The 15188-nt window shown below is 49.0% G+C and overlaps 1 protein-coding gene across 3 annotated transcripts in view; it reads right to left on the bottom strand.

The window, feature by feature from the left end:
* Positions 1 to 2737: 2737 nt before the first annotated feature.
* The window catches only part of LOC130150741 (galactosylgalactosylxylosylprotein 3-beta-glucuronosyltransferase 1-like), a 31236-nt gene continuing 18785 nt past the window's right edge, over positions 2738 to 15188 (bottom strand). Inside the window, exons 2-6 of one of the 3 annotated variants that reach the window (XM_056341968.1) lie at positions 12887 to 13035; positions 12015 to 12550; positions 10413 to 10709; positions 9802 to 9909; positions 2738 to 6171 (exon numbers count right to left, since the gene is read on the bottom strand). In XM_056341968.1, the coding sequence (XP_056197943.1) occupies positions 9823 to 9909; positions 10413 to 10709; positions 12015 to 12550; positions 12887 to 12998 (1032 nt within the window). In that variant the 5' untranslated portion in view covers positions 12999 to 13035 and the 3' untranslated portion in view covers positions 2738 to 6171; positions 9802 to 9822. Of the gene's footprint in view, positions 6172 to 9801; positions 9910 to 10412; positions 10710 to 12014; positions 12554 to 12886; positions 13036 to 15188 lie in introns of all 3 variants that reach the window. The other 2 variants (XM_056341967.1, XM_056341966.1) reach the window with 2 other exon arrangements.

Raw genomic sequence — 15188 nt, 5'->3', positions numbered from 1 at the left:
CAAAGCAACACTCGCTGTTCTGCTGAAAGCTCCAGCGAGTACAATGCCACAGACAGGAAAGAATTAATCTCTGCGTCAACTGTGAAACAAACAAAGGAACCAAGATTTTCATGGTATGACCTGGGGTTGCAGATAGCAATTGTTTTAGGACCTGGTGCTGTTTTACGCTTTATCCTTTGCTTGCAATCCTTCCTTGGCTTACAGTAGGAAATCACGATGTAGGAACAACTTGGGCAAGGCCTGCCTGCTTCCATCCATCTCAGAAGTAGGGAGATGCCGGACCCACTGGAATTGTCCTGCGCTGGTGGCTCTGCTGACTTCCTTGCAGTCAGGGTTTAGCTGTAAAAATTGTCACCATGTGTCAGTCCCTGGGCAGAAGCAGCAGGTTGGCTGGAAAGACAACAGCCTACCCCAGTCGGTGGGTTTACCTATGTGCATATGTGCTCTCAAGACTGGAAAACACAACTAGCCAGATCAGCTGCAGAGGAGCCGAACAGCACATGCTTCTGGGCGGGCTGGGAGAGCTAAATCTCCAGGAACATCTCCCTCAGGAGCCTTCCAAAACCAAATGCAGTTCCTCTTCTTCCCCTTCAGCCACTGTCACTGAAATGGGTGGATCAGAAACCACCACGAGCCTTTTTCTCACAAGGTGGCAAGCTGGGATGGACTGGAGAGCAGAGTACAGATCAGAACTTCATGGTGCCTGCAGGTCTGAGCCTTTTCAAGGTCACAGTGCTCCTGTTTTAAACAGAGCCATGGAAAGCTGGGGTGTGTTTTGAATTAAAAATGAATTGGATTGCTTAAATGCAAAAAAAAAAAAAATTAACTGCCTGCACCAAAGCGTGGAAGGGAAGCGGCGGGCATTTTAGCAACCCCTGTGCACAGATTTATTGAGGGCAGTGATGGAGGAAAACAATGTGAGCCTGGATCTGTAAGAAGCAGGCACTGGGCTGTCTTCACAGTCAAAGGTCTGCCTTTCTCATTTTCACATGTCTGCCTGAGAAATTAAATTGAATGCATACCAAAAAAAAAAAAAAAAAGAAGACAAACACCATCTTCAACAGAGCTTGAAATTAAGTTTGTGTGAGAGCCTCTGGATTGTCCCAGGGGAGGGGGCTTCCCCTCCCTCCAAGTGCAATTTCACCTCCAATCGGCCCTGAACGTGATGAGAGACTGAGAGAAGTACCTCACTCTGTTTAATAAGATTCTTGCTCTTGCTCTTTCCCCTTCTCTGCCATGCCTTGTCTCCTAGGGCCTGCACCAGATGCCTGTTGAAAATGCAGCAGAGTGTCTGGGAAGCTTGGCCCTGAAAATGCCGAGCAAAGAGGGAAGAAACGATGCGCGAGTGATACCAAGCAGGGTGCTCATGCAGTGTCAGTTGATGTGTCTTATCCACTGCCCTCCCAGTCCCCAGGGTTTCTATCAAAGGAAGTGGAAGGGAGTACTGGTGGACGAGAAGCTCAGCATGACCCAGCAATGTGTGCTCAGAGCCCAGAAAGCCAACTGTACCCCAGGCTGCATCATGAGAAGCACAGACAGCAGGTTGAAGGAGGGGATTGTCCCCCTCTACTCCACTCTCATGAGACCCCACCTGCAGTATTGTGTTTGGCTCTGGGGCCCCCAACATAAGAAGAACACGGACCTGTTGGAGCGAATGCAGAGGAGACAACGAAGGTGATCAGAGGGTTGGAGCACCTCCTCTGTGAAAACAGGCTGAGAGAGTTGGGGTTGTCCAGCCTGAGGAAGGGAAGGCTCCAGGGAGACCTTAAGCAGCCTGCCAGTACTTAACAGGGCTGACAAGAAAGCAGGAGGGGACTTTTTACAAAGGCATGTAGTGATAGGACAAGGGGGAACAGCTTGAACAAGGGGGAAGCTGAAAGAGGGTAGATTTAGAGTAGGTGTTAGGAAGACATTCTTTACTGTGAGGGTGGTGAGGCACTGGCACAGGTTGCCCTGAGAAGCTGTGGATCCCTGGAATTGTTCCAGGCCAGGTTGGACGGGGCTTTGTGCAACCTGCTCTAGTGGAAGGTGTCCCTGCCCAGGGCAGGGGGGTTGGAACAGAGGCTAGAATCATTTAGGTTGGAAAAGACCTTTAAGATCATCAAGTCCAACTGTAACTTACCATACTGCTGCTGGGAGAGCTTGTCCTGGCTCTTCTCAGAGGGGAGGACAGTGAGCAGGAGCTGCCTGGCCCAACAGAGCTCAACTGGATACGGAGCACCTGCAGAGCAGACCTCTGCAGAGGTCAGGCAGCCTGCTCACTGCCAGCAGCAGCCTTCTTTAGGTGTGACCGTGCAACGCCGCTTGCTTGCTGTTTCACTAAGAGAGCTTGTGGCACCTTTCCCCTCTCCTTGTGATGGAGAACTGACTGCCTGCTCTGTGTTTTGACCACCACTCACTTCTGAGTAGTGGTCAGCACCTTTGCAAAGCATTATCAGCGATGGTCACCATGTCACCAAAACGACAGCTAGAGATGCTATGAGCCTACTGAGCTTAGGCTATATTCTCCTGTCTCCTTCTGTCTCTTTCCCTTACCTCCGTATATCGCAGCAGTCTCAGGGACTGAAATATTTTTGCTTGAATTTCTTTTGTAGCATCTGGGTCAGATGAAGACTCAAGCGCGTACCCTTGAAACGAGAACAGCTAAAACGGATACATTCTCCATTACAGTCTGCTGTGTTTTCCTAGAAAAGGAGTAAGCACTTACACTGCAAGACAAGACAATGGTGCAATATCGTACTATTCACATCATATTTAATAACGCGCTAGTACCATTCAATATAAATAAATAACCATTAAAAAGTACTTTCTTGACATTCTCTTTCCTTTGTCAATAGTATTTTCTGCAACAGGAAATGTTAGTAATATTCACTGGTTGGTGAATTGGATGAATCTCAGGGAACATGAATATCAGGTACTAATATGCTAGTAAAAATCAGGCGCTGGGATGCCTTCTCTTCTTTGAATACTTCAGGCTTGATCTGCAGCTTCCCTCCTTATTGCATTCACTTTCCCTGAAGCCTGTAACTCTGACCGCTGCTCCACGCCTGGGTTCTCCCACCCAGCTCTGCTAACAGCCATCGTGTGGCGTCTGTTACTCACCCACCCTTAGCTGATACACCTCAGCCAGCAGCAGCAGCCCTTGCTGTCCTTAGGCTGCTCTACAGGGAAAAGAGTGTTTGTGCTGAACAGGTCCAAATGTCTGCTAGCCTGGAATATCAGCTGTTGTACATCCATGCTGTCCATACAAGGTCTTGGTCCTGCACAATTCAGTGACTGACAGAATTTCTTGATTCACAGAAACTCTCCTCCACAGGGCCACACTGGGGCAACAACAGAGATGGTGCGATAGGCCTGGCCTTGAGAGCAGACTCTGACCATCACTGAACTGACAGTGTAACACATACCACTGGGATCCAGGTCCCCAGTGGGAAAAATGGGAATAATAATTTTGCTTTCTTACAGGGATGCAGAGAGAACAACTCTCTAAAAATGTGTGTGGGTATCCTTTGCAATTGGAGTAGAACCTTGCTACAAACACCCACTGTCAGTGCCAAAACCCTATGTAGGACCCGTGTGAGACCAAAAGCCAGGGAATTAATCACCATATTCCCTCCTGTTCATACGGGCAGAAACTCTGCCCATCTCAGAGGAGAAAACAGAGGTTCATAAATCAGCTCCTTTATTCCCTTGCTCTTGCTCGTTCACCGAAACCTCAAAGAGGACTTAATCTTGGTTTCACGCTGGGTGGAAGCATTGAGCCCACCTGCCTGGAGCAGGATGGGTTGGCAAAGCCCACTGGACTGCAAGGCCTGTTACCTCCTGCAGAGGACAGGACACAAAGCTCTGACAAATGGAGAACGAAAAGTGTTTTGTGGATGCTGGGCTTCCTTCATGCTACCCAGTGTCAGCATGTCAGACCCTTGCTCTGTGAGGACCTTTCTAGGGCACAGAGAAGACAATGCTTTCATGGCCCATTTGGTATTTCTTCGTGCTGAGATGGCTGGCAGGGTGGCCTTGTCGTGCTGGGCGTGTTCATCCAGAAAGACCCTGGCCTAAGCCTCACTAAACACTGTCTCCATTACTCTATTTGTTGCCTATTCTTTGATTTCTCCTGCCCCGCTCTCTGTTAGGAGGCATCTCATCCTCTTGCCCCTTCCTGCACTTCAGCGTCCCTCCTATAGCAGGGTATGTGGCTGCTCGTTTCCCTTTTGAGGGAACATTGACCAGCTCCCTCTCCCAGATACCTTTCAAAAAGCCCCCATCACGGAGGCTTCCTGAGATCCCATGGGGACTATCTGCTGAGCCAGGCACTCCTTTGCACATGGTTTTACCTCACTATGATTGCTCAGGAGTCAGAAACTTAGTGCCACCCACGTCTCTTGCATAAAGGAACTGTAATTCCCTTTGCTGTGCTCCCCTCCTTGCTGTGTTTCTGATTATTTTGTCACTTTAAGACACCATTGTAAAGAAACCCCAGGGAGCGCAGAACATATGACATTCATCAGTGAACGCTAAGCTCTACTGTTCCAGGGCGAGGGGGAAACATTCTTTCTTCATGAACGCATCAGGTGATCTAAGCTAAAAAACAAAACTAAACGAGGAATAGGCAGAGAAGAACTCTAGTATAAATAAATCAACAAATAAATAAGTTTCCTGCCAGCCCAGAACTTCTTGGGCAGGAGATGATTCAGTTGCTCATAACTTTCCCCCAGCTGTGAAAACCTCAATGTGTTTTGAATGCCTAAAGCCTTGGTTCTCATGGCCTGAGTGAAGATGGTTTTCAAGATATGTTCAGAGGGGTTTCTGGGTCATTTGAGGAATCTTCCTGGAAAAGTCACAGCGACATCACTCCCCACGCACACACATGGTACCAACACTTGTGCTTTTAATCCAGTGCATGCTTCCTTCAGCCCTCATTTGCCACCTCCTCCTTTGTGGGCTGCCTTCCACCTGGCTGTCTTCCTGTTTTATCAAGGGAAAGGGAAACCCTTCCACGTGACACCGTCTCCTCTCTCTTCACAGCGCCACACATGCTTTTCAAAATTCACTTGGAAGAGCTTGTCACATTTGCTATTTCAGTTGTCATCTATGTGCCCAAGAGCTGTTTCCCAATGATGTCTCTCTGCATTTCTTGATGTTCTCACAGGAGATGAGTGCAGGCTGAGGGTTCCTCTCCTACAAGCACTTCTCACCCACCTTCACCTCAGAGAGGTGTTTCCCTCTCTGGAGCTCTAGGAAGCAAGTCTGTATACACGATTTACGGCTACCGAAGCACCTGATGGTGCAGCAGCAGGCTTCCAGGCTAGGAAAAACACTTTCAAGTCCACCCATCTTTGCCCCTGCTTTCTGGTCTCTGCAGCAAGACATGGAGGGATGGCCTTTGAGGTGCAGTATCTGCCGGGTCTCCCTGAGTGGGAGAGAAACTTTATCCAGAGGCCTTTGGGCCTGGGGATCTGGGGCAGCATTTTCCAAAACCACTTCAAGCGAGGGCAGTTCAGGGTGTCAGCCAAGGCGTAAGCACCAGATCCCTTCCGAACTCCCAAACCCCAAATGAGGCGCTTCAGCACAGCTCCCTCTCCAACACTGAAGGCTGATCCATGTAGGTATCTGAGTGCATCCTTCAGTGGGAAAGTCTCTCTCAGGCTAGCTTTGTTTGAAAGCTGTTTTGAGAGCATAACAGCCTCAGGCTGACATGTCTGTGTTTGTGCTCTTGCGACAACTCCTGTCCTTGAACCACCGCAGCTCGCAGCTGCTGTACTGAAGCTCAGGTTTTACAGTATGCCAGGAGAGACCTTCAGAGGCACCCGCACCCATCCTGGATTTCAGCCTGTATGCTGACACAGCCGAGAATGGAGGTCACGTCTAATAAATTTTAACGAATGGTTAAAAACACAGAGCCTGCAGGGGAAGGGAAGCACTCCTCTCCCAGGTGGGGAACGGGAGCCAGCGCACAAAGTCAAAGGTGAAGAGCTGTAAGATTGCAGGGCACCACATCAGCTCTGTCCCTGCTGGTTACCACCATTGGGGCAGTGGGAGCTGATCGGCGTGGTGACGTTTGGGGGTGTTTATCATCCTCCAGCAGTGGAGCAGAGCGCTGGGCAGAACAGGCAGGGTGCACAGCTGCTCTGGTTGCTGACAGACTTTGGGAACAATCACTGCCCACTGCCTCTGTCAAAAGAAACACAAGACGGGGTAAGAAGGAGATAGAGGTGTTGATACCACATCCAGTGCAACAGGGCAGGAGACGTTTTTCCAACAAGGCTGTCCCCTGGCTCAGGTAGATGCCAGGCAGGCATCAGTAAACAGGTTCCTCAACCACACTATGCACAGCTTTGGGCTGGGACGTGGCTGAAGAGCTGCTTGTTCTATCCGCACTACAAAGTCCTAGCTGGGAGATTTTATTTATAAATTAGAAAAAGGTTTTGAAGGATTATTTTTCCCCTCCCCATAAAAATCATTATTTTAACCTTTCTGATAATTTTGTAAAGAAACAACAGGAGGATGAGGTCTGAGGATTCTTGTTCAGTCTGTTTGGAAGCTCTGAAATGCAGATGAACTTCTTTCCCCCTTTCCAAATATCAGAAGGAAGGAGGAATTCTATGCTAACCTAAGCAAACTCTTCTCTCAGTTGCCTGTAAATAGATGTTAGTAATAAGAATGGGAGGGTTTTATAACATCAGTCTTAAAGTGATAGTTTTCAGGGCTTTAAAAAAGGAAAATATGAAGAGAAATTAATGTCTGTCTCCTACTCTCAGAAGACAAACCTGTGTTTCGAGGGGGTTTCAATACAGTCAGCAGGGACGTGTCTGTCACAGCTTTCGGTTGCTCTGTGGCCCCTGTTGCAATCCAGACAATCCCAAGGATTTTCCTCATCCGCCACATCCCCCTTCATACTCTACGTGACCCCAGTGTTTCTCAGAGGCCAGGCTTACGACCAGCTTCCACATCTCCACAGTGAAAGCCTTTGTCCAGCCGAAGATGGGCTCAGAGACCCCCTTTTTGTCCCTCCTGCTTCTCCACTTTGCATAAAGAGGCTGGGGAAGTAGCTGAGGCTCTCAGCCCTGATCCGCAATCCCAGCATATCTCAGATCCTGCCTGATGGTTCTCAGGGCAGCAAAAAAAGCAGAATTTCTAGGGCAGAAAAGAAAAATGCTTTCCTTTTTCTAAATGTTGAGTTATTATTTTTTTTTTTCTTGTGAAAAACAAAACCCTGATGTGTTTTATTGCTCCCCCTGTGCAGATCTGCTCTGATCTGGCGCAAAGAGTTTTTTCCCCCCAGACTCAGCTGGGTGGTGGGAATGTGGAGAAGGGTGGACTCCAGTTGGGACAAAATATCTGCTATTTATTCAGCACCTGTTGGAGCCCGATCTTCACATAATCAGCAGGTCCCTTGACACTGTGTCTGTGGCAACCCACCAACTAGGCACACGTGCCAAGCAGCCATGCAAGCGGTCAAAGCAGAGGTTAACAGAGCACCAGACAGTGTCTGCCTGGCTCATATCTGCAGGTGTGAAAGGGGAAGGAGGCCTCTGGGAGGTCTGGGACTCATCTGATCCTCCACGAGGACTAACTGCCACGAGGGAAAGACAGAAATAGTCTCCCTATTCTGTCTAAGAACAAAATATCCTCAGGGGAGCAATTTTACCTCTTTTTTTTTTTTTTTTTTTTATTCCTCAGGGATGGCTTATCTAGATCATGTCTGTCAGGGTTCTGAAGCTCAGTGGCCTTGATAGTAAGGACCCAGTCAAGCAATTTACCTTGCAGGTGTCTCCTGAAGTGGTGTCACCTGCCCACTTAGGTCAGAGCAGCTGCCCCACATAGCAGACCATGGTGTGGAAGGGACTGTGGTCGAATTTGCTGTTAATGCATGTGAAAGCTCCTTCAAAAGCTACAGAGCTGGCCCAGCCGGCACTCTGGCCTGAATGCACCGGGGGGGCCGGCGCTAGGTAAGGGTGCTGGTGCATGAGTGGCAGTGGCTTGATCTCTCAGACTGATTGCTTCCCTTTCCCACAACAAATGACATATGAGGAACCATTCCCATGAAAATCCATAGTGGGTGTGTGGCATTGCTCATAGAGGATGGCAGAGTGGTTGGCCAGGGAGAGAGGGTGAGGATGAAAGCACCGATACATACACGGCACATTTATGAAAACGTCCCATCCACGCTCTGCGTCTGTAGGGGTGCAGTCAACCCCTCCTCTGACAAGTAGGCAAGGCAGGTCTAATCTGTCTGAGGTTTTATAAGCCTGCTCATCCTTTACAAATTAAGTGGTACCTCCAGATCAGTTAACTGGATTCTAAGTCATTATGAGCTGAGTTTAGGCAGTCATAGCTTTAGCTACTGCAAACCCAGCATGGATGGGTATGTGAAATGAGCCTGGTACTGCTAGTGGATTTCACAGAAGCACAGGTTAAAAGAAGGGCTGCTGCCTAAGCCTAGGTGTCTAGCATCATCTATGGGTTGCTAGGATATCTGATGTATTAATGAAAAGCTGGCAGAGGCAGTAAAGAGTCTGTGCCCCACAGGAGGGCCAGGTAGGCCACCCCAGGGTCCCTGCGGCAGCACCACGTGCCTGGTTTCGGCAGCTGACTCCTGTCCCGCCTGTCTGCTGCTGGGTGTGCAGGCGCTGGGATTGCTTTGCACTCTTTGTACAGCTGTCATTCAGAGATGATGAGATGACGTGGAAATGCTGTATGCAGCTACTAGTAATGCACACAGCAGGTCAGTGCAGAAGTTAAAATACTCATGACTGCCTATACAAAAGCTATCGGTTTTATTTCCACTGGTAGAGCTGAGATGAGATGTACATTGGGGTCAGGACTGAAAGCAGCCCTGGAATATCTTCCAAAGTAGGAGCAAATCATTCAGCATCCTGTAGTCTGCCACAGATTCCGGGAAGAGCTGGGCACTCCTAAACTGGATACCTTTATTCTTTTGGGACATTTGGGCTAGGAATCTGCCAAGAGCAAATATTGGGATCAGATGGCATGGCAGCTGGCAGAGGAGGTCACAGCTCCTCTGAAGCCTGTTCTTCATCAGTCTCTAAGAACATATCATCACTATGTTCTAAGAACATATCACTGATCACCTCTAATATGTTCTTGCCCTCAGCTATGGTGGTTGCCATAGTTCCCCATCCTGCCACTAAACCTGGCTCTGTGGACTACAGAGGCACTCCGAGTGCCTTCATTATTTCTCCTCAACAACAGATGTATTCCTGGCTGTGGTAATGTTGGTAGCAAGCCCCTCAAACTCTGAAAGTCTGTATAGGTTGTGCTTTGCTGGTTCCTGTTTTGAGGTGGTGTAAGTGTCCCATCAGCCTTTCCCTGCTGCGCTCCCACCACGGCTGTTAATGCAGGATGAAAACTGAAGGTGGATGCCACCTACAGAGGTGGTAGGGCTGCTGGGGGAAAAGCTCGTCTGCAGGAGTGTGATGTCTTGCCACACGCTGTAGGACAACTCCCACACTAAAGGGAGTTTGGACCTGGCAGAAATAGGAGAGCAAGGAATTTGGCTTGTCATTATTAGTCAGTGAAACCATGGGATTCTTCTGCCACTTTTCTCTCTGTCTGTATGCAGGCAAAGCTTCCATGTGGACTGCAGGGAGGCTTGAATGAGTATGAAATGCAGACCACAAGTGGGTAAAGATGAGGATCTACTTCTTATGCAAAGGGTGGCATGGTAAGGGAGTTACTGGGACAATTATATACGGAGCCTTTAAGGAAATAATAGCATAAATAAGGAAACCGCTACAGATCATTTGCCTTGCCAAAACCAATAAGGACAAGAGTACTCACACCCTGGAGCTGGCTCTCTGCTTACACCTCTACTCTGGGGTCTGTAAATCCACGCTTGCCTTCGTTAACCAGAGTGGGCCTCTCAGTTCTTGTGTGCCAGACCAACACCTAGAAGGAATCATGGAGAGTTCAGGGGCTCTGGATGCCATGGAAATGCTGAGAGCAGCACACATCCCTCGGGTGGGATCCTCAGCAACCTGGGGCTCACAGCTGTTTGAAGCATGCGATGATTCAACCGGATTGAGCCTGGGAGAGACTTTACATGCGCATGAAACAGTGTCAAGGAGGAGGGATTGTTCTGGAGCAAAAACCCAGACTCAACCTTCTGCCAACCCTCCTCTTCAAAGAAAGTAGCCTGGACACGAATTTTATGCCTGAGGCTGTTTATTAACACAGAGTGCATAGCACTGACTGTTCCTCAGCACTCCCTGAGCTTCACATCTGTGAAGAATTTGGCAGGCTCTGCCCATCTGTCCCAGCACCATTCGGCACTGACACGTGCCAGCAGAGGGCAGGCATAGTGGAGGGTGGAGGAGCATGGCAGGAGGCTGTAAAAGCAGCCAGGACACGGCGAGGAGAACGTATCTTTCAAAGTCCCTTGTCCTACTCACCTTCGTGCAGTTGGCTGCTTTGGGCTCCAGCCCATCCATAGTCACTAGATCCTTCAGCAAACTAGTTTCCTGGTAGCCTCCTTTAACACCCTCCAGCTTGAAACTGGCCTGAGGCTTCTCCAGGATCAGCTTGATGCTGATAGCAAATCCAGCCATGTCAATAGCAAAGGGTCGGTTAGGATCAAAGACGGTTTTCCAGCCCACCACCTTCCCTGCTGGGCTCACTTTTGGGGATTCGTACCGCAGCCCCCCAACAAAAGCCACCGGCCAGACGGACACCCGCCTCGTGTAGCGCATCTGTGTGCCAGAAAGAAACAGTGCTGTGAGAATTCAACCCCGCATTGTCTGTCCCGACCCATTCGTGTACCATCTCCTGCACCTGTCCTCCCCCGCGGAGCTCCCACACAATCACACAGCTCCAGGCAGCACAAGCTCCTGTTCGCCTGTGCTACTGCCTGAAGCTACAGCTTGCAGAGACACGAGGCTGTTACAGCACGGACTTCTCTGACCACCAAACTCACTGCTTTTCTGTGCTCGCGTTCAGTCCCTCAGAAGAAGGAAAACCTTTGGTTTTCTGCTCTCATCTGAACTTCTATCATCTTTTTAAAATGCTATCATTTTGGTAAATGCCAAACACAACTTCTACCAAGCCTCTAGCTCTGTATTATCAACTCCACTCACACCAGCTTCACCCTCATGCAAGTAATCTCCCTCCCTGACTGATGCTTCTTTGTCCTCATTTATTGTGAATTCCCTCCACCCTTGTTCTTCCATCCATGGCTACTACCTAAAAGAGTGGGGTTTTACTGAAATGATCAGAAAGGATCAGGAAAGAAGTAAGAAAAGATGAGCGTAACAGAGATTTCAAAAATTCTGAAAACTGGAAATGTGTTCTGATGCATAACTCTGTATTGCAAGTGGCATAGTACAGTTTGGCTTAAATTGGCAACGAGGGACTTTACTGGATTTTTGCAAGTTTACAATAGACTTGGCATCTCAAAAAATCCAGGTTTCCAGCAGAAGTCTGGGCAAGGCTCTGTGATCCCAGGGGCACAGCCCTGTTGTGGTGGCTGGAACTCACAGTACAGAAGGGCAGCCAGGGAGAAAAGGTGGATTAAAAAGTCAGTCAACATTTCTAACATCTCCTACCCATCGCACCCCTTCAACAGTGCAGATTTGTGCTTTGCCAGGAGTTTGTCTTTGATGCTTATTTAAATCAGGTCAGTGCTCCCTGAGGAGAGGTATAAATTCTGGAGTATATATCCTCTGGTCCCTGGCAAAAGGGGCTCTGGCTAGTGCAGTGCTGTGTGAGCCGCATCTGCAGCCTATACCATGGCAGATGTGCTCTTTGCTCTTTCAGCCCTTTGCAGCACGGCTGCTGGGTTTGCATAGCTATAGGTTTGCATCTGCCCTAGACCCAGCTCCCGCTGAGTGCAGAGCAGGTGAGGAAGGCTCCAGGCAGCGTGCCAGAGCCCTTGCCTCCCGGCTGATGCTGAGTCCGATGGTAGCCCTTTCTTAAAGGTCTTTGCAAGTGCGCCTGGCCTTAAGAGGCTTTGTAGCTGTGTGCTGCTTTTCTGTCCCAAGTAATTTTACAGTTCTTACCTCTTCAAAGAGCTCCAGGCTGTAGGTGTTATCATCATCAGCAAAATACACTACCCCTTCTGGAGGCGCTGTGTTGCTGAAGCTGTCCCTCAGCCAGTGCAGCCCCAGGTTCCTCTGCAGTGTCCCCCTTGGGGTGTGGGATGGGATCCAGGACAGCCCCAGCTTCAGACTCTTGGGTGTTTCCACATTGAGGTGGGTGAAGTTGAGCCCTGCCTTCTCCAGCAGGTTGGATACCAGGTTGGTCCTCCGGGGCGAGTCCTCCACCACCACCCAGTGGAGGTTCTGTACGTGTAGGAAGGTGTTGGCCAGACGGGTCAGCTCAGCTTTTTGCACTGGCCGGGTGTAGGTAGGGGTGATAACGAAGATGGTTGGCAGGGTGTCTGACCATGGTGGAGGCCTGGAGTACACATAATTCTGGATGACTTTAGGCGTTGCCCCTATGCTTTGCTGCTGCCGAATGCATGACGGGAGGCCTTCTTCTCTCAGTGCAGATGTACCATTGAGGAGAGCTTTAGAGGTCACGTTCTCATCTGTTTCTTCTGGGGCAGAAGGAAGGAAGGAAGGAAGAAGAAGAAAGATGTTAGAGAACTAATCGCTGCTGGGCTGCCTCCTCTCCAGGGAGTGCTGGGGACACATCTGCTTGGAGCCAGTGCTCAGCACATCAGCATCCTCTCCCCAAAGCCAGCCTAAGGTGCATGTTTAACGCACTCTTAAAAACAGTTTGTGTGCCTGCTATAGGCAAACCCTGAGGGGGCCTGCAGGCAAGTTTGTCTTTGTTTAACCCATCCCTCAAGAGAGCATCTCCTATAGAGGGTTCGCACCAGCAATCATCACAACCACCAGCACACTGACAGCAGAACTCTTGCACTTACTTCTCAGCAGGCTGAGGTAGTGGGTGGTTGGGTACTGGTGCCACAAGGTTAGGAGAAGAGCCCATGGCAAGGCAATCAGGAGCGTGGTAAGAAGGTTACGTCTCCTCAGCATGCTGCAGAGAGCTTCCAATGCCCAGGCATCTCTCTAACTTTCAGAGCAGAAAAAAAAGTGTAAGGGCCCTGAAATATCAGTCACCGCAAACATTAGGGCAGTAAGTCTAGAGGCCAAATTAATGGATTGTGTTTGACTTGCTTGGAGGGAAGGCACGATAAATGTTGGGCCCCGATCCAGCGAAGCGTTTGTCTAAGTATAAGTTTACAAGGAGCCCCATTAATGTGGCAGGCCTGAACCATTATCCAGCTGCCCTGGCCAATTCCTGTGCTATTGAACAGAAGTTTTTATCTATTTATGTTGCTATAAAGAACCTCCTGCTGCCCCGTGATGAACCCACTGTCCTTGACTTAGGGTTGATCATGTTGCTGATTCTGAAGCCAGAGAGGACTGTTACTTGCCCCCTCTCTGGAGTTGGTATTCAATCCCGAGCTTTGTGATGACCGCTTCATTTGCTTCCTTTGTCGAATTTTTTAAAACTGTGTGCAAGATTTGTGTTCCTGCATATGCAAGTGGACAAACCAGAAAATGTCAGGTATCTTCAAGACAGCAAGCATCTCATTCACTCCTGCAGTTTTAATTCATTCTCCTTATGCATATACATTGAGGCAATCAGGGATGTACACTATCACCTACTGAGTTTTCCACAAAATCCCTGCCTCGGTCATTCCACAGTGCTGGTGATGCCTGCTGAAAATTTAATTATTCTATGTCCCTTTCTACTCCTGGCTTGCAGTGTTTGGCCACAGCAGCATTAGTTTAAATCACAGACTTCAGAATACTTTAATGCCTTTCTTAGCATTTCTGTGATGTACATAGTCGTGAGATCTGAGGGATCGCAATATTTATTTTCAAAACTCTTTCTGTAAGATGAGAGGAACTAAAAGAAAATAAAGAGAAATAAAGGACAGAAGTATCAGGAACAGTCAGCTACAGGGGGTGGCTTATTTACAGATGGTCCAAGATACAGTGATCCTAATCCTGTGCTTGATTTTTCGCAATTGTTGAGCACCTTCAGCTCCCACTAGTTAATATGATTAGTAAGCGGTCCGTCTGCCTGGAGGTCAGATCCTTGGCTTCTCAAGGTAGCCGTGCCTTCAACAAAATATCCAACATTAATGATCCATTTGGAAAGTACAGACTGAAGTTTCAGGATGTCTACTGCAGACCACTTACTTGTTCAGGGACATAACTCAGCCCTGTGTAAAGCCATAGCGGGATGAGATCCCAGTCCTGGCTCACCTGTCTGAAAGACCCTTGTGTGCAGTAAATCGCAGACGCATGAGAACCCAGAGATGACTTCTGGAAATCCAACATCAGATGGGCTTGCCTAGTGCATGTGCTGCCTTCTGTAGGCTCTGGCCATACGGTCAGGAACATTTTCTTCTAGCTTCTGCTTTAGTCCCTCTCAGGGTATAAAATCTCCCAGTGCTGTTATTACACACCAGCAACAAAAGCAGTGCTCCAGAAAGAGGGATCCACTTCTGCTGCTGCACAACAGCAGCCTGTGGAAACATAGAAGGATGCAGAGCAGAGCGACTTGTTACCACCTGAGGCCTTTCTGCTATCACTCCAAGCAGGCTGCCTGACGTTTGATAGTTGGGTTTTATTCCCCCCTCTCTCCTTCCCCTCTCTTTCCTGGTAACGTCTGTAATCTGTTTCTTCTGGGATTACCTTTCTGATGCCAAATACTTCTCCTGGTGGACTTCCTCACTACCACAGCGATGCTCACTAGGAGGCAAAGGGAGCATAAAACTTTCATTAGCCTCCTGCAGAGAGATTTCTGTCGGGAAACTACAGTCACATGCCCTGGGAACTGGAGAGCTGCTGAACAGCACAGCCCCACCGAGCCCTCTTGCTCTCCTAGGCTGAAGGCAGTTTGAGGGAAGACAGCGACAGCATCACACTGGTACAAAGGATGGAAAGGAGGTTCAAACCAGTTGGCTCTAAATTCCTGCTCTGCCAGGGGTTTCCTAGGTGTACAGAAGGCCAGTCATCTAAAACCAGGGTCCTCAAAGGGATGTGGGCACATTTTGTGCAAAGGAAACTCCTTGCTGGGATCGGGGCTCAGCAGCTCCTCATCTGTCTGAAGGGGAAGGGTTGCCTTGCTTCAGCCTCAGAGAACCGTGTGAGAGGAAACGTGATGACTGGTCCAACAGGGCTCTGCTTTGCAGTGACAGCAGCCACATG

The sequence above is a fragment of the Falco biarmicus genome, chromosome 5 (assembly GCF_023638135.1).
Source record: "Falco biarmicus isolate bFalBia1 chromosome 5, bFalBia1.pri, whole genome shotgun sequence".
NCBI lineage: Eukaryota > Metazoa > Chordata > Aves > Falconiformes > Falconidae > Falco > Falco biarmicus.
The sequence above is the reverse complement of the archived record's forward strand: the minus strand, read 5'-3'. Positions and strand labels throughout refer to the sequence as shown.